Source organism: Petromyzon marinus, unplaced genomic scaffold (assembly GCF_048934315.1).
Source record: "Petromyzon marinus isolate PM22_M1 ecotype Great Lakes invasive population unplaced genomic scaffold, UKy_Petmar_22M1.pri1.0 PM_Scaffold_45, whole genome shotgun sequence".
Lineage (NCBI taxonomy): Eukaryota > Metazoa > Chordata > Hyperoartia > Petromyzontiformes > Petromyzontidae > Petromyzon > Petromyzon marinus.
The window spans coordinates 345,001-372,513 of record NW_027423446.1 but is presented as its reverse complement, the minus strand read 5'-3'; the positions used below and the strand labels follow the sequence as shown (position 1 = coordinate 372,513).

General features: G+C 55.0%; 1 protein-coding gene across 1 annotated transcript in view; it reads left to right on the top strand.

The window, feature by feature from the left end:
• Positions 1–27,513, top strand: part of LOC116938260 (uncharacterized) — a 102,144-nt gene that overhangs the window by 63,184 nt on the left and 11,447 nt on the right. Inside the window, exons 5-8 of the mRNA XM_076064451.1 lie at positions 9,166–9,226; positions 12,698–12,727; positions 15,446–15,577; positions 26,792–27,144. Of these exons, the coding sequence (XP_075920566.1) occupies positions 9,166–9,226; positions 12,698–12,727; positions 15,446–15,577; positions 26,792–27,144 (576 nt within the window). The remainder of the gene's footprint in view (positions 1–9,165; positions 9,227–12,697; positions 12,728–15,445; positions 15,578–26,791; positions 27,145–27,513) is intronic.

The window sequence follows — 27,513 nt, the reverse complement described above, 5'->3', positions numbered from 1 at the left end:
TAAATGGGTGAGTGAGTTAACGGGTGAGTGAGTGAGCGGGTGGGTGGGTGAGTGAGCGGGTGGGTGGGTGAGTGAGCGGGTGGGTGGGTGAGTGAGTGAGCGGGTGGGTGAGTGAGTAAATGGGTGAGTGAGTGAGTGAGTTAACGGGTGAGTGAGTTAACGGGTGAGTGAGTGAGTGAGTTAACGGGTGAGTGAGTTAACGGGTGAGTGAGTGAGTTAACGGGTGAGTGAGTGAGCGGGTGGGTGAGTGAGTGAGTGAGCGGGTGGGTGAGTGAGTAAATGGGTGAGTGAGTGAGTGAGTTAACGGGTGAGTGAGTGAGCGGGTGGGTGGGTGAGTGAGCGGGTGGGTGGGTGAGTGAGCGGGTGGGTGGGTGAGTGAGTGAGCGGGTGGGTGAGTGAGTAAATGGGTGAGTGAGTGAGTGAGTTAACGGGTGAGTGAGTGAGCGGGTGGGTGAGTGAGTGAGTGAGTTAACGGGTGAGTGAGTGAGCGGGTGGGTGAGTGAGTGAGCGGGTGGGTGAGTGAGTGAGTGAGCGGGTGGGTGAGTGAGTAAATGGGTGAGTGAGTGAGTTAACGGGTGAGTGAGTGAGCGGGTGGGTGGGTGAGTGAGTGAGCGGGTGGATGAGTGGGTGAGTGGGTGAGTGAGTGGGTGAATGGGTGGGTGAGTGGGTGAGTGGGTGGGTGGGTGAGTGGGTGGGTGGGTGACTCACTCAGCCACTCGCCCGCCTGCATACCTGTGGGGAGGATGGGCGAGTGAGTGAGCTAGCGGATAGGGCGAGTGAATGAGTGAGTGGCTGATTGAGTAAATTAACGGGTGAGCGAGTGAGTTGGTGGGTGGTGGGTGAATAGGTGAATGGGTGAGTGAGTTAACGGGTGAGCGGGTGAGTGAGCAGGTGAGTGAGTGAGCGGGTGGGTGAGTGAGTGAGTGGGTGAGTGGGTGAGTGGGTGGGTGAGTGGGTGAGTGGGTGGGTGAGTGGGTGGGTGAGTGGGTGAGTGGGTGGGTGAGTGGGTGAGTGGGTGGGTGAGTGGGTGAGTGGGTGGGTGAGTGGGTGGGTGAGTGGGTGAGTGGGTGGGTGAGTGGGTGAGTGGGTGGGTGAGTGGGTGAGTGGGTGGGTGAGTGGGTGGGTGAGTGGGTGAGTGGGTGAGTGGGTGGGTGAGTGGGTGAGTGGGTGGGTGAGTGGGTGAGTGGGTGGGTGGGTGAGTGGGTGAGTGGGTGAGTGGGTGGGTGAGTGGGTGAGTGGGTGGGTGAGTGGGTGAGTGGGTGGGTGAGTGGGTGAGTGGGTGGGTGAGTGGGTGAGTGGGTGGGTGAGTGGGTGAGTGGGTGGGTGGGTGAGTGGGTGAGTGGGTGGGTGAGTGGGTGAGTGGGTGGGTGAGTGGGTGAGTGGGTGGGTGGGTGAGTGGGTGAGTGGGTGGGTGGGTGAGTGGGTGAGTGGGTGAGTGGGTGGGTGAGTGGGTGGGTGAGTGGGTGGGTGAGTGGGTGAGTGGGTGGGTGAGTGGGTGAGTGGGTGGGTGAGTGGGTGAGTGGGTGGGCGAGTGAGTGAGCTAGCGGATAGGGCGAGTGAATGAGTCAGTGGCTGATTGAGTAAATTAACGGGTGAGCGAGTGAGTTGGTGGGTGGTGGGTGAATAGGTGAATGGGTGAGTGAGTGAGTTAACGGGTGAGCGGGTGAGTGAGCGGGTGAGTGAGTGAGCGGGTGGGAGAGTGAGTGAGCGGGTGGGTGAGTGAGTGAGTGAGCGAGCGGGTGGGTGGGCGGGTGAGTGGGTGAGTGAGCGGGTGGGTGGGTGGGTGAGCGGGTGAGTGGGTGGGTGAGTGGGTGAGTGGGTGGGTGAGTGGGTGAGTGAGCGGGTGAGTGAGTGAGTGAGCTGATGGGTGAGTGAGTGAGTGAGCGGGTGGATGAGTGAGTGAATGGGTGGGTGAGTGAGTTAACGGATGACTGGGTGAGTGGGTGGGTGAGTGGGTGAGTGGGTGAGTGGGTGGGTGGGTGAGTGGGCGGATGGGTGGGTGGGTGGGTGAGTGGGCGAGTGGGTGGGTGAGTGGGCGAGTGGGTGGGTGAGTGGGCGAGTGGGTGGGTGAGTGGGTGAGTGGGTGGGTGAGTGGGTGAGTAAGTGATCGGGTGGGTGAGTGGGTGGGTGAGTGGGTGAATGAGTGAGTTAACGGGTGAGTGGGTGAGTGAGCGGGTGGGTGAGTGGGTGAGTGGGTGGGTGAGTGGGTGGGTGAGTGGGTGGGTGAGTGGGTGAGTGGGTGGGTGGGTGAGTGGGCGGGTGGGTGGGTGAGTGGGCGGGTGGGTGGGTGAGTGGGCGGGTGGGTGAGTGGGCGGGTGGGTGAGTGAGTGGGTGGGTGAGTGAGTGAGCGGGTGGGTGGGTGGGTGAGTGAGTGGGTGGTTGGGTGGGTGAGTGAGTGAGTGGCTGGTTGGTTAGGTAGGTGGGTGGTTAGGTGGGTGGGTGGTTAGATGGGTGGGTGGGTGAGTGGGTGGGTGGTTAGATGGGTGGGTGGGTGAGTGCGTAGGTGAGTGGGTGGGTGGGTGACTTAACGGGCGGGTGGGTGAGTGAGCGAGCGGGTGGGTGGGCGTGTGGGTGAGCGGGTGGATGGGTGGTTGAGTGGTTGAGCGGGTCGTTGAGTGAGTGGGTGGGTGGGTGGGTGAGTGGGTGGGTGGGTGAGTGAGTGGGTGGGTGGGCGAGCGGGCGGGTGGGTGAGTGGGTGGTTGAGGGGGTGGGTGGGTCGTTGAGTGAGTGGGTGGGTGAGTGGGTGAGTGGGTGGGTGGGTGAGTGGGTGGGTGGGTGAGTGGGTGGGTGGGTGCCGTGTTTGCGGTGGTGAGTGGGTGGGTGGGTGAGTGGGTGGGTGGGTGAGTGGGTGGGTGGGTGAGTGAGTGGGTGGGTGGGTGAGTGGGTGGGTGGGTGAGTGGGTGGGTGAGCGAGCGGGCGGGTGGGTGGGTGAGTGGGTGGTTGAGGGGGTGGGTGGGTGAGTGGGTGGGTGGGTGAGTGGGTGGGTGAGTGGGTGAGTGAGTGGGCGGGTGGCTGAGTGGGTGGGTGGGTGGCTGAGTCGGTGGGCGGGTGCTTTGTTTGCGGTGGTGAGTGGGTGGGTGGGTGAGTGAGTGGGTGGGTAAGTGAGTGGGTGGGTGGGTGAGTGGGTGGGTGGGTAAGTGGGTGGGTGAGTGGGTGGGTGGGTGCTGTGTTTGTGGTGGTGAGTGGGTGGGTGGGTGAGTGGGTGGGTGGGTGCTGTGTTTGTGGTGGTGGGTAGGTGGGTGGGTGGGTGAGTGGGTGGGTGGGTGAGTGGGTGGGTGGGTGGGTGAGTGGGTGGGTGGGTGAGTGGGTGGGTGGGTGAGTGGGTGGGTGGGTGAGTGGGTGAGTGGGTGGGTGAGTGGGTGGGTGGGTGAGTGGGTGGGTGGGTGCTGTGTTTGTGGTGGTGAGTGGGTGGGTGGGTGAGTGACTGTGACTGTGACTCATCCTGCCCACACCTGCAGCCTTTAACGCGTCCATGCAAAGACGTCGCCATAGAGATGGCTTTGTGTGTGTGTGTCTGTGTGTGTGTCTGTGTGTGTGTCTGTCGGTGTGTGTCTGTGTGTGTGTCGGTGTGTGTGTGTGTCTGTGTGTGTGTCTGTGTGTGTGTCTGTGTGTGTGTCGGTGTGTGTGTCGGTGTGTGTGTGGCCTGTTTGTGTCTGTGTGTGTGTCCGTGTGTGTGTCTGTGTGTGTGTGTATCTGTGTGTGTGTCGGTGTGTGTGTGTGTGTGTCTGTGTGTGTGTGTATCTGTGTGTGTCCGTGTGTGTGTCTGTGTGTGTGTGTGTGTCGGTGTGTGTGTCGGTGTGTGTGTGTGTGTCTGTGTGTGTGTCGGTGTGTGTGTCTGTGTGTGTCTGTCTGTGTGTGTGTCTGTGTGTGTGTCTGTGTGTGTGTGTGTCTGTGTGTGTGTGTGTCGGTGTGTGTGTGGCCTTTGTGTGTCTGTGTGTGTGTCTGTGTGTGTGTCTGTGTGTGTGTCGGTGTGTGTGTCTGTGTGTGTGTCTGTGTGTGTGTGTCTGTGTGTGTGTGTGTCGGTGTGTGTGTGGCCTTTGTGTGTCTGTGTGTGTGTCTGTGTGTGTGTCTGTGTGTGTGTGTATCTGTGTGTGTGTGTATCTGTGTGTGTGTCTGTGTGTGTGTGTGTCTGTGTGTGTGTGTATCTGTGTGTGTGTCTGTGTGTGTGTCTGTGTGTGTGTCTGTGTGTGTCTGTGTGTGTGTCTGTGTCTGTGTGTGTGTCTGTGTGTGTGTCTGTGTGTGTGTCTGTCGGTGTGTGGCCTGTGTGTGTGTGTCTGTGTGTGTGTCTGTGTGTGTGTGTGTCTGTGTGTGTGTCTGTGTGTGTGTGTGTCTGTGTGTGTGTGTGTCTGTGTGTGTGTGTCTGTGTGTGTGTCTGTGTGTGTGTCTGTCGGTGTGTGGCCTGTGTGTGTCGGTGTGTGTGTGGCCTGTGTGTGTCTGTGTGTGTGTCTGTGTGTGTGTGTGTCTGTGTGTGTGTGTGTGTCTGTGTGTGTGTGTATCTGTGTGTGTGTGTCTGTGTGTGTGTCTGTGTGTGTGTCTGTGTGTGTGTCTGTCGGTGTGTGTGTGTGTCTGTGTGTGTGTCTGTGTGTGTGTGTCTGTGTCTGTGTGTGTGTCTGTGTGTGTGTGTGGCCTGTGTGTGTGTCTGTGTGTGTGTCTGTGTGTGTGTGTGGCCTGTGTGTGTGTGTGTGTGTCGGTGTGTGTGTGGACGGGCAACTCTGTCGTGGACAATGCTGTGGGGGGAGGGCCAATTCCGATTGGCCTCTCCCCTCATGGCGTCTGTGACCACCACAGGGGCTAAACGGGGGCTCTGGATGGATGCAAGGGGCTGGTAACCCCTCCACCTTCAAATAATTACCACGAAACCACGAGTTAAACTGAAATATGTAACTAATAAGCTTGTGCCGGAGGCCCCGGGGGGCCAGGCGTCTATGACGTCTCCTGGCCAACCCCAATTGACGGAGCCAGGAGATTGAATACCTACCCTCGGGGCTACTCCAGAAACAACGAAAAGCCACTATGGGTGGCCACGTGGAATGTTCGAACGCTCACTGCGGAGGAGAGGCTGCCACTCCTCTGTCTGGAGCTGGACCGGTACCGCCTGGATCTTTGTGGCATTCAGGAGGTCCGGTGGACCGGTTCTGGCTCCTGCCACCATGACGGGTGGACAGTCCTCTACTCGGGGCAGCTGACTGCCAAACAACAGGGTGTGGCTCTTCTTTTGAACAAAAGAATGAAGGGGGCGTGTGAGCGTGGCGGTGAGGTGTGGGAAGCTGTAAGCCCCAGGCTACTTTGGGCTCGCCTTCCCATCAACCGGAGGCGAGGAGTGGTGGCCGTGGTTATTTATGCCCCCACCGAAGACGAACATCCGTGGAGGGATGCAGGCAAGGCCGATGAGTCAGATGCCTTCTATGACCTCCTGTCACAGGTGCTGGCTAACGTGACCTCTCGGGATAGAGTCATCTTGTTGGGTGACTTCAATGCCTGAGTTGGTCATGATGCTGGCACCTGGTCTGGAGTGATTGGAGGGCATGGGCCAGATTAGCTCAATAACAACGGCAGGAGGTTGCTAGATTTTGTGCAGCCCATGGGCTTGTAATTACCAACACGCTGTTCCGGCATCGGTGCATTCACACAACATCATGGATGCATGCCGGGTCCAAGCAAGAACATCTGCTGGACTACATAGTCACGGACCAGCGGATGCGAGCCCATGTCCATGACACCAGGACCTACCGTGGAGCTGATCTGCCCTCTGACCATCGACTAGTCATCTGTAAGATGCGCCTGCCATTCTTCCACTACGGTGGTGGGTGTACACCCAGGACCCCATTCCAACCTAAAGTGGCCTGGTCTCAGTTATCTGATGAAAGTTGCAAGTGAGAATTTCATCATCGCTTGCGGCTTGGGTTCGCATCGTCCCCCACTCCTCCTGATGTCGAGGGTAAATGGGCGAGGTTTAGGACTGTGACTCATGCAGCTGCAATGGCTGCTTTGGGTACGCGGTCCAGACCTCCCCAGACACACTGGCTGACAGAGGAGTTGTTCAGGATGGTTTAGAAAAAGCGACAGGCCCACTGTCATCGGCTACAGAATCCCACGTCAGAGAATGAGGAGGCTTACCGCAGCCTTCGCTCGGAGGTTTGGAGAGCCGTGCGGCGCTGCAAGGATGGGTGGTGGTCGCGGGTTGCTGAGGAGATGGAGTCTGCCTCAGTGGCCCGCGATCACAAATCTCTATTTAACTCCATCAAAAAAGTAACCTGCAGCGCGACAGCTATTACCATTAGGGGAAAAAACGGTGATCCAATCTCCGACCCCCAGGAACAGGTTTGCAGATTTGCTGAGCATTTCTGCAAGGTCCTGGGGGAGGGGAAATCCCTTAGCCAGGAAAATATCGTGGCACAAAGTGGGGATGACCCTGAGGCTGCTGTGCCTCAAATATTGGAAGAAGTCGCCCCCTGTGAGTGGCTGGCTGAGGTGCCATCTGTTGAGGAAGTACTGAAGGCGATCCAGAGTCTGAGACCAGGAAAGGCAGCGGGCAGAGATGACCTCCCAAGGGAAATGCTGAGGGAGGGTGGCGTTTGTGCACAGACTGCCCTATATGACATCATAACAACAGTCTGGACCACTGGACGGGTTCCGCAGGATTGGAAGGATGCCCTGGTGGTCCCCCTCTTTAAGAAGGGGGACCGCACAGACTGTAACTACTGGGGCATATCACTCCCCAATGTGCCAGGAAAGGTCCTGGCAAGGATTATTCAACATCGCCTTGCCAGGCACGCTGAGGAGAGGCTTGCGGAGCTCCAATGCGGTTTCAGGAAAGGGCAGTCCTGCACAGATGCCATATTTTCTGTCCGTCTGCTACAGCAGAGGTGTAGGGAATTCCAATAAGACCTACATCTCTGCTTTATTGACCTGGTCAAGGCCTATGATACCATCAGTAGGCCTGGGCTCTGGGTTGTTCTTCGTGCTTTTGGAGTCCCTGACCCTCTGCTCACGATCATTAAGGACCTTCATGATGGTGAGCAGCCCCGGGTAAAATTACGTGGCCGGGAGTCAGAGCCATTCCCTGTACACCTTGGGATGCGACAGGGATGTCCTCTAGCTCCCACATTATTTATCATATATTTCGACCGCGTAGTTCGTGAAGCCTTCAATAACTGTACCGGGGGAATCTCCATTTGGTACAGATAGAATGGGAGGCTGATCGATGCCTGGGTGCGGTCAAGGGATGGCTCCCTATTGCTCAACCACGTTATGTATGCCGATGATTTGGTAATATCTGCTAATTCAGAGGAGGAGTTGGAGACACTGCTGCTGAGACTGGAGCGTGCCACTAAGAGGTGGGGCCTTACCATCAGCCCCACCAAAACTAAGCACCTGCCTGGGTATTTTGTACCATCGGACACTCCACCCCCACAACTCCCAATCGGTGATGGGGCAGTTGTGGAGAGAGTGGAGAGTTTCCCATACCTGGGCAGTGTGCTTATGACCGGCTCCAGTTTAACAGCAGAGTTCTCACTCCGAATCAGTCGAGCGGCAATATCTTTTCATCGGTTGCGTAACGCTGTGTGGAAGCTGCCTGGTTTGTCGCTCTGCACTAAGCTTCAGGTCTTCTCGGCCACGGTCATTCCCTCCCTCCTCTACGCCTGTGAAACGTGGACCCCCCTAATGGAACATCTTCGCGGGTTGGAAACATTTAGGCTGGCCTGCCTACGATCCATCCTGGGTTTAACCTGCAGGCTGGATTGTATGAGGAGCTCACAAATCCTTGAAAGATCTGGGCAAGGTCCCATCGGTGAGCTCCTCCGGCAGGCAAGGCTGCGTTGGCTGGGTCATGTAGCCCGCATGCCCAGCCACCGCATGCCGAAACAGCTTTTGTTCGGCCGGATCGAGGGGGCTAAACGGGCGTGGCACGGGCTAGAGAAGAGATGGAGTGATGTGGTACAGGAGGACGAAGAGCTGAGTAGACTTGCCGATGACTGGTACCAGGGGTGTCAAGATCGGCCTCTGTGGAGGAGGCTCGTGAAGGACGCTGCTGCTACTGGGCAGTGCCAGGCTAGGTGCACCTTGAGGCTACTGGGCAGTTGGAGGCAGTCGCCCTCCAATAAAAACGGAGGGCGGAGGAGCGACGCTCACAACAACGAGCAGAGCGCTGGGTGGCTAAAGCACAGCGGGTTGGCGCAGTAGGGGGCACAGGTGGTGCATCAGCCAGTCATCTCAGTCAGTCGACCCGTGGCACCTGGGTCTGCCCCGTGACCTCCTGCCAGCGGGCGTTCGACACTTCACGTGGCCTCAAGGTGCACATGGCCTGGCACAAGCGTCGTGGTGACATCACCACCACTTAGTGGCGAATGGCGGTTGTTGTTGTGTGTCTGCCTGTATGTATGTATGTGTGTATGTGTGTGTGTCTGTATGTGTCTGTGTGTGGGTATGTGTCTGTGTGTATGTGTGTGTGTGTCTGTGTGTGTGTGTCTGTATGTGTGTGTGTGTGTCTGTCTGTGTGTCTGTCTGTGTGTGTGTGTCTGTGTGTGTGTGGTTGTATGTGTCTGTGTGTGTCTGTGTGTGTGTCTGTGTGTGTGTATGTGTGTGTGTGTCTGTGTGTGTGTGTGTCTGTGTGTGTGTGTCTGTATGTATGTGTGTGTGTCTGTCTGTGTGTGTCTGTCTGTGTGTGTGTCTGTGTGTGTGGCTGTATGTGTCTGTGTGTGGGTAGCGGTGGTGCTGTGGTTAGCGCTACGCTGCGCTATGAACCCGGCGACCCGGGTTCGATTCCCGCTCACGGCCAACACCACCAGTGACGATTATCTGGACCGGTCCTGGGCCTCCCCTAGGTCGTCTCAGCCTAGCGGTGTAGCGGTGTAGCGCAGTGAACATTGCTTGCACTGGGGAGACAAAGGCGGCCGTGCGTGGTGCTGGCCACCCACCCCCTCGTGTGCCACGGTCCCAACCTGCATTGGTGCTGGTTGCTAACAGCACGTGGGATTTGTGTCTTTGTCTGGCCGAGTGTACGGGTGGCTGATGAGTGAATGAATGAACGGTGGTGGTGGTGGTGTGTGGGTAGAGACGTCACCACCACCACCACCAACCACATTGATCTCCATCCAGCAGTGGACAGAGGATGTCTCGAGTTATGACCCAATGCTGATGGTGTTTTGACCTCTTGACGTTCAGGTTCGAGGAGGAGGAGGCCAAAGCCAAAGACCTCCAAAGCATGGTGATGAGGATGAAAGAGGTGAAGATGGTCCACAGCGGCCGTGTCGGAGACGCACCCATCCACTCGCCTGATTACTCACCCACTCGCTCACCCACTCACCCATCCACTCGCCTGATTACTCACCTGATTACTCACCCATCCACTCACCTGATTACTCACCCACTCACTCACCCATCCACTCACCTGATTACTCACCCACTCGCTCACTCACTCACCCACTCACTCACCCACACACTCACCTGATTACTCACTCACACACTCACCCACTCACCCACTCGCTCACCCACTCACTCACCCACTCGCTCACCCACTCACTCACCCACACACTCACCTGATTACTCACCCACACACCCACTCACTCACCCATCCACTCGCCTGATTACTCACCCACTCACTCACCCACTCACTCACCCACTCACTCACCCACTCACTCACCCACTCACTCACCCATCCACTCACCTGATTACTCACCCACACACTCACCCACTCACTCACCCATCCACTCACCTGATTACTCACCCGCTCACCCACTCACTCACCCACTCACCCATTCACTCACCCACACACTCACACTCACCCATCCACTCACCTGATTACTCACCCACTCGCTCACACACTCACTCACCCACTCGCTCACCTGATTACTCACCCACTCACTCACCCACTCACCCACTCGCTCACCCACCCACCCACTCACTCACCCACTCACTCACTCACCGACCCACTCACTCACTCACTCACCCACTCGCTCACCCACTCACCCACTCGCTCACCCACCCACCCACGCACTCGCTCACCCACACACTCACTCACTCACTGACCGACCCACTCACTCACTCACTCACCGACCCACTCACTCACTCACTCACCTACTCACTCACTCACTCACCCACTCACTCACCCACTCACCCACTAACTCACCCACACACTCACATGCTTACTCACTCACCCACTCACTCACTCACTCACCCACTCCCTCACCGACTCGCTCACCCACCCACCCACTCATTCACCGACCCACTCACTCACTCACTCACCCACTCACTCACTCACCCACTAACTCACTCACTCACCGACCCACTCACTCACTCACCCACTCACTCACCCACTCACTCACCCACTCACCCAATCACTCACCCATTCACTCACCCACTCACTCACCCACACAATCACCTGATTACTCACTCACTCACACACTCACCCATCCACTCACCCATCCAATCATATGATTACTCACCCATTCACTCACCCACACACTCACCCACCCCCACCCCCCACTCACCCACTCACCAACTCACCAACTCACTCACCGACTCGCTCACCAACTCACCCACTGACTCACTCACCTACTTACCCACTCACCAAGTCACTCACTGACTCACCCACTTACCAACTCACTCACCAACTCACTCACCCACCCACTCACCAACTCACTCACCCACCCACTCACCCACTCACTCACCGACTCACTCACCCACTCACCAACTCATTCACCGACTCGCTCACCCACTCACCCACTGACTCACTCACCTAATTACCCACTCACCAAGTCACTCACTGACTCACTCACCCACTCACCAAGTCACTCACTGACTCATTCACACACTCAACAACTCACTCAATGACTCACTCACTCACCCACCCACCCACTCACCCACTCACTCAATGACTCACTCACACACCCACCCACTCACCAAGTCACTCACTGACTCACTCACCCACTCACCAACTCACTCAATGACTCACTCACCCACTCACTCACCCACTCACTCACCCACTCACCCACCCATGCACTTTTTTGAATGGGACTGTCATGCTGAATTTGTGGTGAGTGACCGTGGTGAGTGACCCTGGTGAGTGACTCGTGGTGAGTGACCCTGGTGAGTGACTCTGGTGAGTGACCCTGGTGAGTGACCCTGGTGAGTGACCCTGGTGAGTGACTCGTGGTGAGTGACCCTGGTGAGTGACCCTGGAGAGTGACTCGTGGTGAGTGACTCTGGTGAGTGACTCGTGGTGAGTGACCCTGGTGAGTGACCCTGGTGAGTGACCCTGGTGAGTGACTCGTGGTGAGTGACTCGTGGTGAGTGACCCTGGTGAGTGACCCTGGTGAGTGACCCTGGTGAGTGACTCGTGGTGAGTGACCCTGGTGAGTGACTCGTGGTGAGTGATCGTGGTGAGTGACCCTGGTGAGTGACTCGTGGTGAGTGATCGTGGTGAGTGACCCTGGTGAGTGACTCGTGGTGAGTGACCCTGGTGAGTGACCGTGGTGAGTGACTCGTGGTGAGTGACCCTGGTGAGTGACCCTGGTGAGTGACCCTGGTGAGTGACTCGTGGTGAGTGACTCGTGGTGAGTGACCCTGGTGAGTGACTCTGGTGAGTGACCCTGGTGAGTGACTCGTGGTGAGTGACCCTGGTGAGTGACTCGTGGTGAGTGACCCTGGTGAGTGACTCGTGGTGAGTGACCCTGGTGAGTGACTCTGGTGAGTGACCCTGGTGAGTGACCCTGGTGAGTGACTCGTGGTGAGTGACCCTGGTGAGTGACTCTGGTGAGTGACCCTGGTGAGTGACCCTGGTGAGTGACTCGTGGTGAGTGACTCTGGTGAGTGACCCTGGTGAGTGACCCTGGTGAGTGACCCTGGTGAGTGACTCGTGGTGAGTGACCCTGGTGAGTGACCCTGGTGAGTGACCCTGGTGAGTGACCCTGATGAGTGATCCAGTTGTAGCTGGGTTGTGTGACGTTCCTCCCTCTGTTGGCCATTAAGGGCATTGCAGTCTTTATACTGTACAGCAGTGACTGTGTGTGTGTCTGACTGTGAGTGTGTCTGTGTGTGTGTGTGACTGTGTGTGTCTGTGTGTGTCTGTGTGTGTGTGTCTGTGTGTGTGTGTGTCTGTGTGAGTGTGTGTGTGTGTCTGTGTGTGACTGTGTGAGTGTGTCTGTGTGTGTCTGTGTGTGTGTCTGTGTGTGTGACTGTGTGTGTCTGTGTGTGTGTCTGTGTGTGTGTATGTGTGTGTGTGTCTGTGTGTGTCTGTGTGTGTGTCTGTGTGTGTGTCTGTGTGTGTGTCTGTGTGTGTGTGTATCTGTGTGTCTGTGTGTGTGTGTGTGTATCTGTGTGACTGTGTGTGTATACCTGTGTGTCTGTGTGTGTGTGTCTGTGTGTGTGTGTCTGTGTGACTGTGTGTGTGTCTGTTTGTGTGTGTGTCTGTGTGTGTGTGTCTGTGTGTGTCTGTGTGTGTGTCTGTGTGTGTGTGCCTGTGTGACTGTGTGCCTGTGTGACTGTGTTAGTGACTGTGTGTGTGTGTCTGTGTGACTGTGTGTGTGTGTGACTGTGTGTGACTGTGTGTGTGTGTGTGACTGTGTGTGTGTGACTGTGTATATGTGTCTGTGTGACTGTGTGTCTGTGTGTGTGTGTGACTGTGTGTGTGTGTGACTGTGTGTCTGTGTGTGTGACTGTGTGTCTGTGTCTGTGTGTCTGTGTGACCTCCTGCCAGCGGGAGTTCGACACTTCACGTGGCCTCAAGGTGCACATGGCCTGGCACAAACGTCGTGGTGACGTCACCGTCACTTAGTGGCGAATGGCGGTTGTTGTTGGTGTGTGTGTACGTGTGTGTGTGTACGTGTGTGCGTGTGTACGTGTGTGTGTACGTGTGTGTGTACGTGTGTATGTCTCTTCGTGTGACTGTGTGTCTGTGTGTGTATCTGTGTGTGTATCTGTGTGTGTGTGTCTGTGTGTGTATCTGTGTGTGTGTGTTAGTGACTGTGTGTCTGTGTGTGTATCTGTGTTAGTGACTGTGTTAGTGACTCTGTGTGTTTATCTGTGTTAGTGACTGTGTGTGTCTGTGTGGGTGTATCTGTGTGTGTCTGTGTGTGTGTATCTGTGTGACTGTGTTAGTGGCTGTGTTAGTGACTGTGTGTGTGTATGTGTGTGTGTGTATATCTGTATGTGTGTATCTGTGTATGTGTGTGTCTGTGAGTGTGTATCTGTGTGTGTATCTGTGTGTGTGTATCTGTGTGTGTGTGTCTGTGTGTGTGTGTCTGTGTGTATCTGTGTGTGCGTATCTGTGTGTGTTTATCTGTGTGTGTGTATCTGTGTTAGTGACTGTATGTGTATCTCTGTGTGTGTATCTCTGTGTGTGTGTGTATCTGTGTGTGTGTGTATCTGTGTCTGTGTGTGTGTGTCTGTGTGTGTGTGTCTGTGTGATTGTGTTAGTGACTGTGTGTGTGTCTGTGTGTGTGTGTCTGTGTGTGTGTATCTGTGTGTGTTTATCTGTGTGTTTGTGTGGTATCTGTGTGTTTGTGTGTGTCTGTGCGTGTGTATCTGTGTGTGTGTATCACTGTGTGTGTGTATCTGTGTGTGTGTGTGTGTATCTGTGTGTGTGTGTATCTGTGTCTGTGTATCTGTGTGTGTATCTGTGTGTGTGTGTATCTGTGTGTGTGTATCTGTGTGTGTGTCTGTGTGTGTGTCTGTGTGTGTGTATCTGTGTGTGTGTGTCTGTGTGTGTGTGTCTGTGTGTGTGTCTGTGTGTGTATCTGTGTGTGTGTATCTGTGTGTGTATCTGTGTGTGTGTAACTGTGTGTGTGTATCTGTGTGTGTATCTTTGTGTGTGTATCTGTGTGTGTGTGTATATCTGTGTGTATGTGTATGACTGTGTGTGTGTATTTGTGTGTGTGTATCTGTGTGACTGTGTATCTGTGTGTATCTGTGTGTGTGTATCTGTGTGTGTATCTGTGTGTGTGTGTATCTGTGTGTGTGTATCTGTGTGTGTGTATCTGTGTGTGTATGTCTGCGTGTCTGTGTGTGTGTATCTGTGTTAGTGACTGTGTGTGTGTATCTGTGTGTGTGTATCTGTGTTAGTGACTGTGTGTGTGTATCTGTGTGTGTATCTGTGTGTGTGTCTGTGTATCTGTGTGTGTGTGTGTATCTGTGTGTGTGTCTGTGTATCTGTGTGTGTGTCTGTGTATCTGTGTGTGTGTATCTGTTTGTGTGTATCTGTGTGTGTGTGTGTCTGTGTGTGTGTGTGTATCTGTGTGTGTGTGTCTGTGTGTGTGCATCTGTGTGTGTGTATCTGTGTGTGTATCTGTGTGTGTATCTGTGTGTGTGTCTGTGGGTGTGTATCTGTGTGTGTGTATCTGTGTGTGTGTATTTGTGTGTGTGTGTATCTGTGTGTATCTGTGTGTGTGTATCTGTGTGTGTGTATCTGTGTGACTGTGTTAGTGACTGTGTGTGTGTGTGTATCTGTGTGTGTGTATCTGTGTGTGTGTGTATCTGTGTGTGTGTGTCTGTGTGTGTGTATCTGTGTGTGTATCTGTGTGTGTGTATCTGTGTGGCTGTGTTAGTGACTGTGTGTGTGTATCTGTGTGTGTGTGTATCTGTGTGTGTGTGTATCTGTGTGTGTCTGTGTGTGTGTATGTATCTGTGTGTGTATCTGTGTGTGTATCTGTGTGTGTATCTGTGTGTGTATCTGTGTGGCTGTGTTAGTGACTGTGTGTGTGTATCTGTGTGTGTCTGTGTGTGTGTATCTGTGTGTGTGTATCTGTGTGTGTCTGTGTGTGTATGTATCTGTGTGTGTATCTGTGTGTGTATCTGTGTGTGTGTATCTGTGTGGCTGTGTTAGTGACTGTGTGTGTGTATCTGTGTGTGTCTGTGTGTGTGTATCTGTGTGTGTGTATCTGTGTGTGTCTGTGTGTGTGTCTGTGTGTGTGTGTCTGTGTGTGTGCATCTGTGTGTGTGTATCTGTGTGTGTGTATCTGTGTGTGTGTATCTGTGTGTGTGTATCTGTGTGTGTATCTGTGTGTGTGTCTGTGGGTGTGTATCTGTGTGTGTATCTGTGTGTGTGTATTTGTGTGTGTGTGTATCTGTGTGTATGTGTGTGTGTATCTGTGTGTGTGTATCTGTGTGACTGTGTTAGTGACTGTGTGTGTGTGTATCTGTGTGTGTGTATCTGTGTGTGTATCTGTGTGTGTGTATCTGTGTGTGTATCTGTGTGTGTGTATCTGTGTGTGTGTATCTGTGTGTGTATCTGTGTGTGTGTGTGTGTGTATCTGTGTGACTGTGTGACTGTGTTAGTGGCTGTGTTAGTGACTGTGTGTGTGTATCTGTGTGTGTGTGTCTGTGTGTGTGTGTGTATCTGTGTGTGTGTGTGTATCTGTGTGACTGTGTGACTGTGTTAGTGGCTGTGTTAGTGACTGTGTGTGTGTATCTGTGTGTGTGTGTGTCTGACACTCCGTGGTTGACTCAGCAATGGTCCGAGATGGACTCGAAGATCCATGAGAAGGCCCGCAAGGTGGACATGGACATCTGTCGGAGGATCGAGATCACAGCCAAATTGTGTGACATCGCCCAACAGTGCAACAGCGACAGAGCTTACACGGTGAGTCACTTACACGGTGAGTCACTTACACGGTGAGTCACTCACAGGGTGAGTCACTTACACGGTGAGTCACTTACACGGTGAGTCACTCACACGGTGAGTCACTTACACGGTGAGTCACTCACACGGTGAGTCACTTACACGGTGAGTCACTTACACGGTGAGTCACTTACCCGGTGAGTCACTTACACGGTGAGTCACTTACACGGTGAGTCACTTACACGGTGAGTCACTCACACGGTGAGTCACTTACACGGTGAGTCACTTACACGGTGAGTCACTCACACGGTGAGTCACTTACACGGTGAGTCACTTACACAGTGAGTCACTTACACGGTGAGTCACTCACACGGTGAGTCACTTACACGGTGAGTCACTCACACGGTGAGTCACTTACACGGTGAGTCACTTACACGGTGAGTCACTCACAGGGTGAGTCACTTACACGGTGAGTCACTTACACGGTGAGTCACTTACACGGTGAGTCACTTACACGGTGAGTCACTTACACGGTGAGTCACTTACACGGTGAGTCACTTACACGGTGAGTCACTTACACGGTGAGTCACTTACACGGTGAGTCACTCACACGGTGAGTCACTCACACGGTGAGTCACTCACACGGTGAGTCACTTACACGGTGAGTCACTTACACGGTGAGTCACTTACACGGTGAGTCACTTACACGGTGAGTCACTTACACGGTGAGTCACTTACACGGTGAGTCACTTACACGGTGAGTCACTCACACGGTGAGTCACTTACACGGTGAGTCACTTACACGGTGAGTCACTCACAGGGTGAGTCACTTACACGGTGAGTCACTTACACGGTGAGTCACTCACACGGTGAGTCACTCACACGGTGAGTCACTCACACGGTGAGTCACTTACACGGTGAGTCACTTACACGGTGAGTCACTTACACGGTGAGTCACTTACACGGTGAGTCACTCACACGGTGAGTCACTTACACGGTGAGTCACTTACACGGTGAGTCACTTACACGGTGAGTCACTCACAGGGTGAGTCACTTACACGGTGAGTCACTTACACGGTGAGTCACTCACACGGTGAGTCACTTACACGGTGAGTCACTCACACGGTGAGTCACTTACACGGTGAGTCACTTACACGGTGAGTCACTTACCCGGTGAGTCACTTACACGGTGAGTCACTTACACGGTGAGTCACTTACACGGTGAGTCACTCACACGGTGAGTCACTTACACGGTGAGTCACTTACACGGTGAGTCACTCACACGGTGAGTCACTTACACGGTGAGTCACTTACACGGTGAGTCACTTACACGGTGAGTCACTCACACGGTGAGTCACTTACACGGTGAGTCACTCACACGGTGAGTCACTTACACGGTGAGTCACTTACACGGTGAGTCACTTACACGGTGAGTCACTCACAGGGTGAGTCACTTACACGGTGAGTCACTTACACGGTGAGTCACTTACACGGTGAGTCACTTACACGGTGAGTCACTTACACGGTGAGTCACTTACACGGCGAGTCACTTACACGGTGAGTCACTTACACCGTGAGTCACTTACACGGTGAGTCACTTACACGGTGAGTCACTTACACCGTGAGTCACTTACACGGTGAGTCACTTACACGGTGAGTCACTTACACGGCGAGTCACTTACACGGTGAGTCACTTACACGGTGAGTCACTTACACGGTGAGTCACTTACACCGTGAGTCACTTACACGGTGAGTCACTTACACGGTGAGTCACTTACACGGTGAGTCACTTACACGGTGAGTCACTTACACGGTGAGTCACTTACACGGTGAGTCACTTACACGGTGAGTCACTTACACGGTGAGTCACTCACACGGTGAGTCACTCACACGGTGAGTCACTTACACGGTGAGTCACTCATACGGTGAGTCACTTACACGGTGAGTCACTCACACGGTGAGTCACTCACACGGTGAGTCACTCACACGGTGAGTCACTTACACGGTGAGTCACTTACACGGTGAGTCACTTACACGTTGAGTCACTCACACGGTGAGTCACTCACACGGTGAGTCACTCACACGGTGAGTCGCTTACACGGTGAGTCACTCACACGGTGAGTCACTCACACGGTGAGTCACTTACACGGTGAGTCACTTACACGGTGAGTCACTTACACGGTGAGTCACTTACACGGTGAGTCACTTACACGGTGAGTCACTTACACGGTGAGTCACTTACACGGTGAGTCACTTACACGGTGAGTCACTTACACGGTGAGTCACTTACACGGTGAGTCACTTACACGGTGAGTCACTTACACGGTGAGTCACTTACACGGTGAGTCACTTACACGGTGAGTCACTTACACGGTGAGTCACTTACACGGTGAGTCGCTTACACGGTGAGTCACTTACACGGTGAGTCACTCACACGGTGAGTCACTTACACGGTGAGTCACTTACACGGTGAGTCACTCACACGGTGAGTCACTTACACGGTGAGTCACTTACACGGTGAGTCACTTACACGGTGAGTCACTCACACGGTGAGTCACTTACACGGTGAGTCACTTACACGGTGAGTCACTCACACGGTGAGTCACTTACACGGTGAGTCACTCACACGGTGAGTCACTTACACGGTGAGTCACTTACATGGTGAGTCACTTACACGGTGAGTCACTCACACGGTGAGTCACTTACATGGTGAGTCACTTACACGGTGAGTCACTTACACGGTGAGTCACTTACACGGTGAGTCACTCACACGGTGAGTCACTTACACGGTGAGTCACTTACACGGTGAGTCACTCACACGGTGAGTCACTCACACGGTGAGTCACTTACACGGTGAGTCACTTACATGGTGAGTCACTCACACGGTGAGTCACTTACATGGTGAGTCACTTACATGGTGAGTCACTTACACGGTGAGTCACTTACACGGTGAGTCGCTTACACGGTGAGTCACTTACACGGTGAGTCACTTACACGGTGAGTCACTCACACGGTGAGTCACTCACACGGTGAGTCACTCACACGGTGAGTCACTTACACGGTGAGTCACTTACACGGTGAGTCACTTACACGGTGAGTCGCTCACACGGTGAGTCACACGGTGAGTCACTTACACGGTGAGTCACTTACACGGTGAGTCACTTACACGGTGAGTCACTTACACGGTGAGTCACTTACACGGTGAGTCACTTACACGGTGAGTCACTTACACGGTGAGTCACTTACACGGTGAGTCACTTACACGGTGAGTCACTTACACGGTGAGTCACTTACACGGTGAGTCACTCACACGGTGAGTCACTTACACGGTGAGTCACTTACACGGTGAGTCACTTACACGGTGAGTCACTTACACGGTGAGTCACTTACACGGTGAGTCACTCACACGGTGAGTCACTTACACGGTGAGTCACTTACACGGTGAGTCACTCACACGGTGAGTCACTTACACGGTGAGTCACTTACACGGTGAGTCACTCACACGGTGAGTCACTTACACGGTGAGTCACTCACACGGTGAGTCACTTACACGGTGAGTCACTTACACGGTGAGTCACTTACACGGTGAGTCACTCACACGGTGAGTCACTTACACGGTGAGTCACTCACACGGTGAGTCACTTACACGGTGAGTCACTCACACGGTGAGTCACTTACACGGTGAGTCACTTACACGGTGAGTCACTTACACGGTGAGTCACTCACAGGGTGAGTCACTTACACAGTGAGTCACTTACACGGTGAGTCACTTACACGGTGAGTCACTTACACGGTGAGTCACTTACACGGTGAGTCACTTACACGGTGAGTCACTCACACGGTGAGTCACTTACACAGTGAGTCACTCACACGGTGAGTCACTTACACGGTGAGTCACTTACACGGTGAGTCACTTACACGGTGAGTCACTTACACGGTGAGTCACTTACACGGTGAGTCACTCACACGGTGAGTCACTCACACGGTGAGTCACTTACACGGTGAGTCACTTACACGGTGAGTCACTTACACGGTGAGTCACTTACACGTTGAGTCACTCACACGGTGAGTCACTCACACGGTGAGGCACTCACACGGTGAGTCACTTACACGGTGAGTCACTTACACGGTGAGTCACTTACACGGTGAGTCACTTACACGGTGAGTCACTTACACGGTGAGTCACTCACACGGTGAGTCACTCACACGGTGAGTCACTTACACGGTGAGTCACTCACACGGTGAGTCACTTACACGGTGAGTCGCTTTCACGGTGAGTCACTTACACGGTGAGTCACTTACACGGTGAGTCACTTACACGGTGAGTCACTCACACGGTGAGTCACTTACACGGTGAGTCACTTACACGGTGAGTCACTTACACGGTGAGTCACTTACACGGTGAGTCACTCACACGGTGAGTCACTCACACGGTGAGTCACTCACACGGTGAGTCACTTACACGGTGAGTCACTCACACGGTGAGTCACTTACACGGTGAGTCACTCACACGGTGAGTCACTCACACGGTGAGTCACTTACACGGTGAGTCACTTACACGGTGAGTCACTTACACGGTGAGTCACTTACACGGTGAGTCATTCACACGGTGAGTCACTTACACGGTGAGGCACTCACACGGTGAGTCACTTACACGGTGAGTCACTTACACGGTGAGTCACTTACACGGTGAGTCACTTACACGGTGAGTCATTCACACGGTGAGTCACTTACACGGTGAGTCACTCACACGGTGAGTCACTCACACGGTGAGTCACTCACACGGTGAGTCACTTACACGGTGAGTCACTTACACGGTGAGTCACTCACAGGGTGAGTCACTTACACGGTGAGTCACTTACACGGTGAGTCACTTACACGGTGAGTCACTTACACGGTGAGTCACTCACACGGTGAGTCACTTACACGGTGAGTCACTTACACGGTGAGTCACTTACACGGTGAGTCACTCACACGGTGAGTCACTTACACGGTGAGTCACTTACACGGTGAGTCACTTACACGGTGAGTCACTCACACGGTGAGTCACTTACACGGTGAGTCACTCACACGGTGAGTCGCTTTCACGGTGAGTCACTTACACGGTGAGTCGCTTACACGGTGAGTCACTTACACGGTGAGTCACTTACACGGTGAGTCACTTACACGGTGAGTCACTCACACGGTGAGTCACTTACACGGTGAGTCACTTACACGGTGAGTCACTCACACGGTGAGTCACTCACACGGTGAGTCACTTACACGGTGAGTCACTTACACGGTGAGTCACTTACACGGTGAGTCACTTACACGGTGAGTCATTCACACGGTGAGTCACTTACACGGTGAGTCACTTACACGGTGAGTCACTTACACGGTGAGTCACTTACACGGTGAGTCACTTACACGGTGAGTCACTCACACGGTGAGTCACTTACACGGTGAGTCACTTACACGGTGAGTCACTTACACGGTGAGTCACTTACACGGTGAGTCACTTACACGGTGAGTCACTTACACGATGAGTCACTTACACGGTGAGTCACTTACACGGTGAGTCGCTTACACGGTGAGTCACTTACACGGTGAGTCACTCACACGGTGAGTCACTCACACGGTGAGTCACTCACACGGTGAGTCACTTACACGGTGAGTCACTTACACGGTGAGTCACTCACACGGTGAGTCACTTACACGGTGAGTCACTCACACGGTGAGTCACTCACACGGTGAGTCACTTACACGGTGAGTCACTTACACGGTGAGTCACTCACACGGTGAGTCACTTACACGGTGAGTCACTCACACGGTGAGTCGCTTACACGGTGAGTCGCTTACACGGTGAGTCACTTACACGGTGAGTCACTTACACGGTGAGTCACTTACACGGTGAGTCACTCACAGGGTGAGTCACTTACACGGTGAGTCACTTACACGTTGAGTCACTTACACGGTGAGTCACTCACACGGTGAGTCACTTACACGGTGAGTCACTTACACGGTGAGTCACTTACACGGTGAGTCACTTACACGGTGAGTCACTCACACGGTGAGTCACTTACACGGTGAGTCACTTACACGGTGAGTCGCTTACACGGTGAGTCACTTACACGGTGAGTCACTTACACGGTGAGTCACTCACAGGGTGAGTCACTTACACGGTGAGTCACTCACACGGTGAGTCACTTACACGGTGAGTCACTTACACGGTGAGTCACTTACACGGTGAGTCACTTACACGGTGAGTCACTTACACGGTGAGTCACTTACACGGTGAGTCACTCACACGGTGAGTCACTTACACGGTGAGTCACTTACACGGTGAGTCACTTACACGGTGAGTCACTTACACGGTGAGTCACTCACACGGTGAGTCACTCACAGGGTGAGTCACTTACACGGTGAGTCACTCACACGGTGAGTCACTCACAGGGTGAGTCACTTACACGGTGAGTCACTTACACGGTGAGTCACTTACACGGTGAGTCACTTACACGGTGAGTCACTCACACGGTGAGTCACTTACACGGTGAGTCACTTACATGGTGAGTCACTTACACGGTGAGTCACTCACACGGTGAGTCACTTACATGGTGAGTCACTTACACGGTGAGTCACTTACACGGTGAGTCACTTACACGGTGAGTCACTTACACGGTGAGTCACTTACACGGTGAGTCACTTACACGGTGAGTCACTCACACGGTGAGTCACTTACACGGTGAGTCACTCACACGGTGAGTCACTTACACGGTGAGTCACTCACACGGTGAGTCACTTACACAGTGAGTCACTTACACGGTGAGTCACTCACACGGTGAGTCACTTACACGGTGAGTCACTTACACGGTGAGTCACTCACACGGTGAGTCACTTACACGGTGAGTCACTCACACGGTGAGTCACTCACACGGTGAGTCACTTACACGGTGAGTCACTTACACGGTGAGTCACTCACACGGTGAGTCACTCACACGGTGAGTCACTTACACGGTGAGTCACTTACACGGTGAGTCACTCACACGGTGAGTCACTTACATGGTGAGTCACTTACACGGTGAGTCACTTACACGGTGAGTCACTTACACGGTGAGTCACTCACACGGTGAGTCACTTACACGGTGAGTCACTTACACGGTGAGTCGCTCACCCGCTCACTCACCCGCTCACTCGCTCACTCAGCCGCTCACTCGCTCACCCGCTCACTCACCCGCTCACTCACTCACCCACTCACTCGCTCACTCACCCACTCACTCACTCACACACCCACTCACTCACTCACACACTCACTCACCCACTCACCCACCCGCTCACCCACCCGCTCACTCACTCACCCGCTCCCTCACTCACTCACCCACTCACTCACTCACTCACCCACTCACTCACCCACCCGCTCACCCACCCGCTCACTCACTCACCCGCTCCCTCACTCGCTCACTCACCCACTCCCTCACTCGCTCACCCGCTCACTCACTCACTCACTCGCTCACTCACCCGCTCACTCACTCACCCACTCACTCGCTCACTCACCCGCTCCCTCACTCGCTCACTCACCCACTCACTCACTCACTCACCCACTCACTCGCTCACTCACCCGCTCACCCACCCACTCACCCACCCACTGAATCACCCACTCACTCACCCGCTCACCCACTCACTCATCCACCCGCTCATTCACTTACTCACCCGCTCACTCACTCACCCACTCACTCACTCACCCGCTCACTCACTCACCCACTCCCTCGCTCATCACCCACTCACTCACTCACCCACTGACTCACCCACTCACTCACTCACTCACCCACTCACTCACTCACCCACTGACTCATCCACTCACTCGCTCATCACCCACTCACTCACTCACCCACTGACTCACCCACTCACTCGCTCATCACTCACTCACCCACTCACTCACTCATCACTCACTCACCCACTCACTCGCTCATCACCCACTCACTCACTTCCCCACTCAACCACTCACCCGCTCACCCGCTCACTTACTCACTCACCCGATGACTCACTCACTCACCCACTGACCCACTCAACACTCACCCGCTCACTCACCCGCTCACCAACTCGCTCACCCACGCACACATCCACCCACCCACCCACCCAATCAATCACACACTCACCCACTCACTCACTCGCTCACTCACCCACTCACTCGCTCATCACCCACTCACTCACTCACCCGCTCACCAACCCGCTCACTCACCCACGTACACACCCACCCACCCAATCAATCACACACTCACCCACTCACTCACCATCACCACCGTCCAACCTCAACATTACCACCCACCACCCGACTCACTCACACAACCATGGCGCTCACCACTCCCACTCACCACTACCGCTCACCACTCCCACTCACCACTCCCACTCACCACTACCACTCACCACTACCACTCACCACTACCGCTCACCACTACCGCTCACCACTACCACTCACCACTACCGCTCACCACTACCACTCACCACTACCACTCACCACTACCGCTCACCACTACCGCTCACCACTCCCACTCACCACTCCCACTCACCACTACCACTCACCACTCCCACTCACCACTACCGCTCACCACTCCCACTCACCACTACCACTCACCACTACCACTCACCACTACCACTCACCACTACCGCTCACCACTACCGCTCACCACTACCGCTCACCACTCCCACTCACCACTACCACTCACCACTCCCACTCACCACTACCGCTCACCACTACCGCTCACCACTACCACTCACCACTACCACTCACCACTACCACTCACCACTCCCACTCACCACTACCGCTCACCACTCCCACTCACCACTACCACTCACCACTACCACTCACCACTACCGCTCACCACTACCACTCACCACTACCACTCACCACTACCACTCACCACTACCGCTCACCACTACCACTCACCACTCCCACTCACCACTCCCACTCACCACTACCGCTCACCACTCCCACTCACCACTACCGCTCACCACTCCCACTCACCACTCCCACTCACCACTACCGCTCACCACTACCACTCACCACTACCACTCACCACTACCACTCACCACTCCCACTCACCACTCCCACTCACCACTACCACTCACCACTACCACTCACCACTACCGCTCACCACTACCACTCACCACTCCCACTCACCACTACCGCTCACCACTACCACTCACCACTACCACTCACCACTCCCACTCACCACTACCGCTCACCACTCCCACTCACCACTACCACTCACCACTACCACTCACCACTACCGCTCACCACTACCGCTCACCACTACCGCTCACCACTCCCACTCACCACTACCACTCACCACTCCCACTCACCACTACCGCTCACCACTACCGCTCACCACTACCACTCACCACTACCACTCACCACTACCACTCACCACTCCCACTCACCACTACCGCTCACCACTCCCACTCACCACTACCACTCACCACTACCGCTCACCACTACCGCTCACCACTACCGCTCACCACTACCACTCACCACTACCACTCACCACTACCGCTCACCACTACCGCTCACCACTCCCACTCACCACTCCCACTCACCACTACCGCTCACCACTCCCACTCACCACTACCGCTCACCACTCCCACTCACCACTACCACTCACCACTACCACTCACCACTACCGCTCACCACTACCGCTCACCACTACCACTCACCATTCCCACTCACCACTACCGCTCACCACTCCCACTCACCACTACCACTCACCACTACCACTCACCACTCCCACTCACCACTCCCACTCACCACTACCACTCACCACTACCACTCACCACTACCGCTCACCACTCCCACTCACCACTCCCACTCACCACTACCGCTCACCACTACCACTCACCACTCCCACTCACCACTACCGCTCACCACTACCACTCACCACTCCCACTCACCACTACCGCTCACCACTCCCACTCACCACTACCGCTCACCACTACCGCTCACCACTACCACTCACCACTACCACTCACCACTACCACTCACCACTACCACTCACCACTACCACTCACCACTACCACTCACCACTCCCACTCACCACTACCGCTCACCACTACCACTCACCACTACCACTCACCACCACCGCTCACCACTACCGCTCACCACTACCGCTCACCACTACCGCTCACCACTACCACTCACCACTCCCACTCACCACTACCGCTCACCACTCCCACTCACCACTCCCACTCACCACTACCGCTCACCACTCCCACTCACCACCACCGCTCACCACTACCACTCACCACTCCCACTCACCACTACCGCTCACCACTACCGCTCACCACTACCGCTCACCACTACCACTCACCACTACCACTCACCACTCCCACTCACCACCACCGCTCACCACTACCACTCCCACTCACCACTACCACTCACCACTACCGCTCACCACCACCGCTCACCACTCCCACTCACCACTACCACTCACCACTACCGCTCACCACTACCACTCACCACTACCACTCACCACTACCGCTCACCACTACCACTCACCACTACCACTCACCACTACCACTCACCACTACCGCTCACCACTCCCACTCACCACTCCCACTCACCACTACCACTCACCACTACCACTCACCACTCACCACTACCACTCCCACTCACCACTCCTACTCACCACTCCCGCTCACCACTCCCACTCACCACCACCGCTCACCACTACCACTCACCACTCCCACTCACCACTACCACTCACCACTCCCACTCACCACTACCACTCACCACTACCACTCACCACTACCGCTCACCACTCCCGCTCACCACTACCACTCACCACTACCACTCACCACTCCCACTCACCACTCCCACTCACCACCACCGCTCACCACTCCCACTCACCACTACCGCTCACCACTACCGCTCACCACTCCCACTCACCACTCCCACTCACCACTCCCACTCACCACTCCCACTCACCACTACCACTCCCACTCACCACTACCGCTCACCACTACCGCTCACCACTACCGCTCACCACTACCACTCACCACTACCGCTCACCACTACCACTCACCACTACCGCTCACCACTACCGCTCACCACTACCACTCACCACTCCCACTCACCACCACCGCTCACCACTACCACTACCACTCCCACTCACCACTCCCACTCACCACCACCGCTCACCACTACCACTACCACTCCCACTCACCACTCCCACTCACCACCACCGCTCACCGTTTCCCCCTCCGTAGTTCCCGGCAAGCCGTGGCCTCGAGCTCCGTAGCGGCGGCGGCGGCGGCTCCGCTCCTCCGACTCCAACTCCTCCGGGCATCGGTGCCCGCGCCCCAGAGCATTCTGGGGCCGCCGCTGAGCATTCTGGGAGAAGGGCGGCACGGCGGGAGGACGTGACGGGCCGTGGCGGCGCTGAGGGTGGTGGTGAGGGTGGTGAGGGTGGTGAGGGTGGTGAGGGTGGTGAGGGTGGTGAGGGTGGTGAGGACGGTGAGGACGGTGAGGACGGTGAGGACGGTGAGGAAGATGAAGCGGCAGCGGCCGCTTTCATTGCCAGCAACGTGACAGACGAAGTGAAGCAGATCATGAACCAGATGTGAGTGGTGGTGAGGGTGAGGGTGGTGAGGGTGGTGAGGGTGGTGAGGGTGAGGGTGGTGAGTGAGGGTGGTGGTGGTGAGTGAGGGTGGTGGTGGTGGTGAGAGTGGTGGTGAGTGAGGGTGGTGGTGAGAGTGGTGGTGAGGGTGGTGGTGAGTGAGGGTGAGGGTGGTGGTGGTGAGGGTGGTGGTGGTGAGGGTGGTGGTGAGTGAGGGTGGTGGTGAGAGTGGGTGGTGGTGAGAGTGGTGGTGAGGGTGGTGGTGAGTGAGGGTGAGGGTGGTGGTGGTGAGTGAGGGTGGTGGTGAGGGTGGTGGTGAGTGAGGGTGATGGTGGTGGTCAGTGAGGGTGGTGGTGAGGGTGGTGGTGAGGG